We start from the raw sequence: 1,472 nt of genomic DNA on the forward strand, positions 1-1,472 counted from the left end.
GCAGGATGTCCCTGGGGGTCCCCAAGGTCTGGAGGTGTCCCCAGGGATTAGGGTGGGTGGGTGTCCCCCGCCCAGGTTTTCCGAAGCCCTTGAGATCCCATGGGACCAGGGGTGCTCCCCATGGACATCCCACGTCCTCAGGGGGCCCTGAGGTGACCCCCAAACCCTGAGAGCTGTGACCTGGTGCCTTTGAGGTCCCACAGGACCAGAAGTGACCCCCCCAAGAGACACACCACGTCCCTAGAACCCCCCCAAAACCACCAGGTGACACCTCAACACCCCCCACCAAAGCCCTGAACCGTCATCCCCTTGCGCTGCCTCACACCCAGGTGCCAGCACAGCACCCGTGGGTGCTGGCCAGGGTCGGTAGCCCACCTGAGTGGATCCGTAGCCCCCACCGAAGTAGTTCTGCTGGGCCAGCCAACGGGCCACGGGCCCCGTCAGCTCCGTCTTCTCCATCTGCAGCAGCGCCAGGAGCGCGTAGGACGTGCCCTCGATGTTGTAGGTCAGGGCGTTGCGTTCCTCCCAGCTCCTGCCCCCTGAGGGGGGAACACCCACCCCTCAGCACCAGCCAGGGTCCTCCCAGCACCATCCCCTTCCGGCCCAGGTTTGTGTGTCTTCCCCCCTCCCCACGTTGAGTTGTCACCTTTGGAAAACTTCATCAGGACTTTCTCGCTCTTGAGTTTGCCGGTCAAGGCCAGAGCGTAGGAGGACAAAGCCACTGTGTAGGGTCTGCCCAGGGACTGGTACCTCCTGGCCAGGTAGTCAGCAGCTTTGTTGATGCTCCCATCCAAGCTCTGGGAGGAGAAGTGGGTCAGTTTGGGTTCTCGGGTGGCTGCTCTCGAGGTTGGCCACCTCGTCTTCCCCTTCCGCGCGGCAGGCACCGGTTGTTTCCCTCCCCGTGGTGGGGGTTGAGGACCAAGACACTCACATTGATGTGGTCCTTGCAGACCTCCCGGGCCTCCTGCAGGGCCACGAGGACGAAGGCTGTGAGGGACACCTCGGGCTCTGCACCATGGTAGCCACCCTGATGGGCAAAGCAGAAGGACCCGACCTCGGGATGGTGGTTTTCATGCCCAGCGCTGGTCCCTGTCACCCAACGGAGCCAGTGGGGCCTTGGGTGGCAGCAGGGACGTGGTCTGGGTCACTCCATACCACCATCTCCTTATGGATCACAGGAGCATCTTCTTGGAAGATCCCATCTGGCTTCTGCTTCTCCAGGATACGTCCCCCCAAATCACCTCGGGCTCGATGTCAACCAGCTTGATGGCCATGGCGAAGACTTTGGCCACGTAGGCTGTGAGCCTGGGGACAGGAGGACCTTCGGGTCACGTCCAGCCCTCTCACCTGGACCCACGTGGTGGTGACAACGTGTCCCTCACCAGGTGCTGGATGGGAGGTTGTTGAAGGCCGCGTAGGAGCTGTCGGGCTTCCGGAAGGCGAGTTGTTGGGTGTAACCTGGGGAGGAGATG

At 62.5% G+C, this 1,472-nt stretch overlaps 1 protein-coding gene across 1 annotated transcript in view; it reads right to left on the bottom strand.

Moving 5' to 3' along the window:
* The window catches only part of C3 (complement component 3), a gene marked incomplete at both ends in the record, with an annotated part of 53,280 nt that overhangs the window by 6,545 nt on the left and 45,263 nt on the right, over positions 1 to 1,472 (bottom strand). Inside the window, 5 exons of the mRNA XM_010008174.1 lie at positions 376 to 539; positions 647 to 797; positions 932 to 1,027; positions 1,242 to 1,305; positions 1,383 to 1,458. Coding sequence (XP_010006476.1) covers positions 376 to 539; positions 647 to 797; positions 932 to 1,027; positions 1,242 to 1,305; positions 1,383 to 1,458 — 551 coding nt within the window. The remainder of the gene's footprint in view (positions 1 to 375; positions 540 to 646; positions 798 to 931; positions 1,028 to 1,241; positions 1,306 to 1,382; positions 1,459 to 1,472) is intronic.

The sequence above is a fragment of the Chaetura pelagica genome, unplaced genomic scaffold (assembly GCF_000747805.2).
Source record: "Chaetura pelagica isolate M959 unplaced genomic scaffold, ChaPel_1.0 scaffold1082, whole genome shotgun sequence".
In the NCBI taxonomy this organism is placed as follows: domain Eukaryota; kingdom Metazoa; phylum Chordata; class Aves; order Apodiformes; family Apodidae; genus Chaetura; species Chaetura pelagica.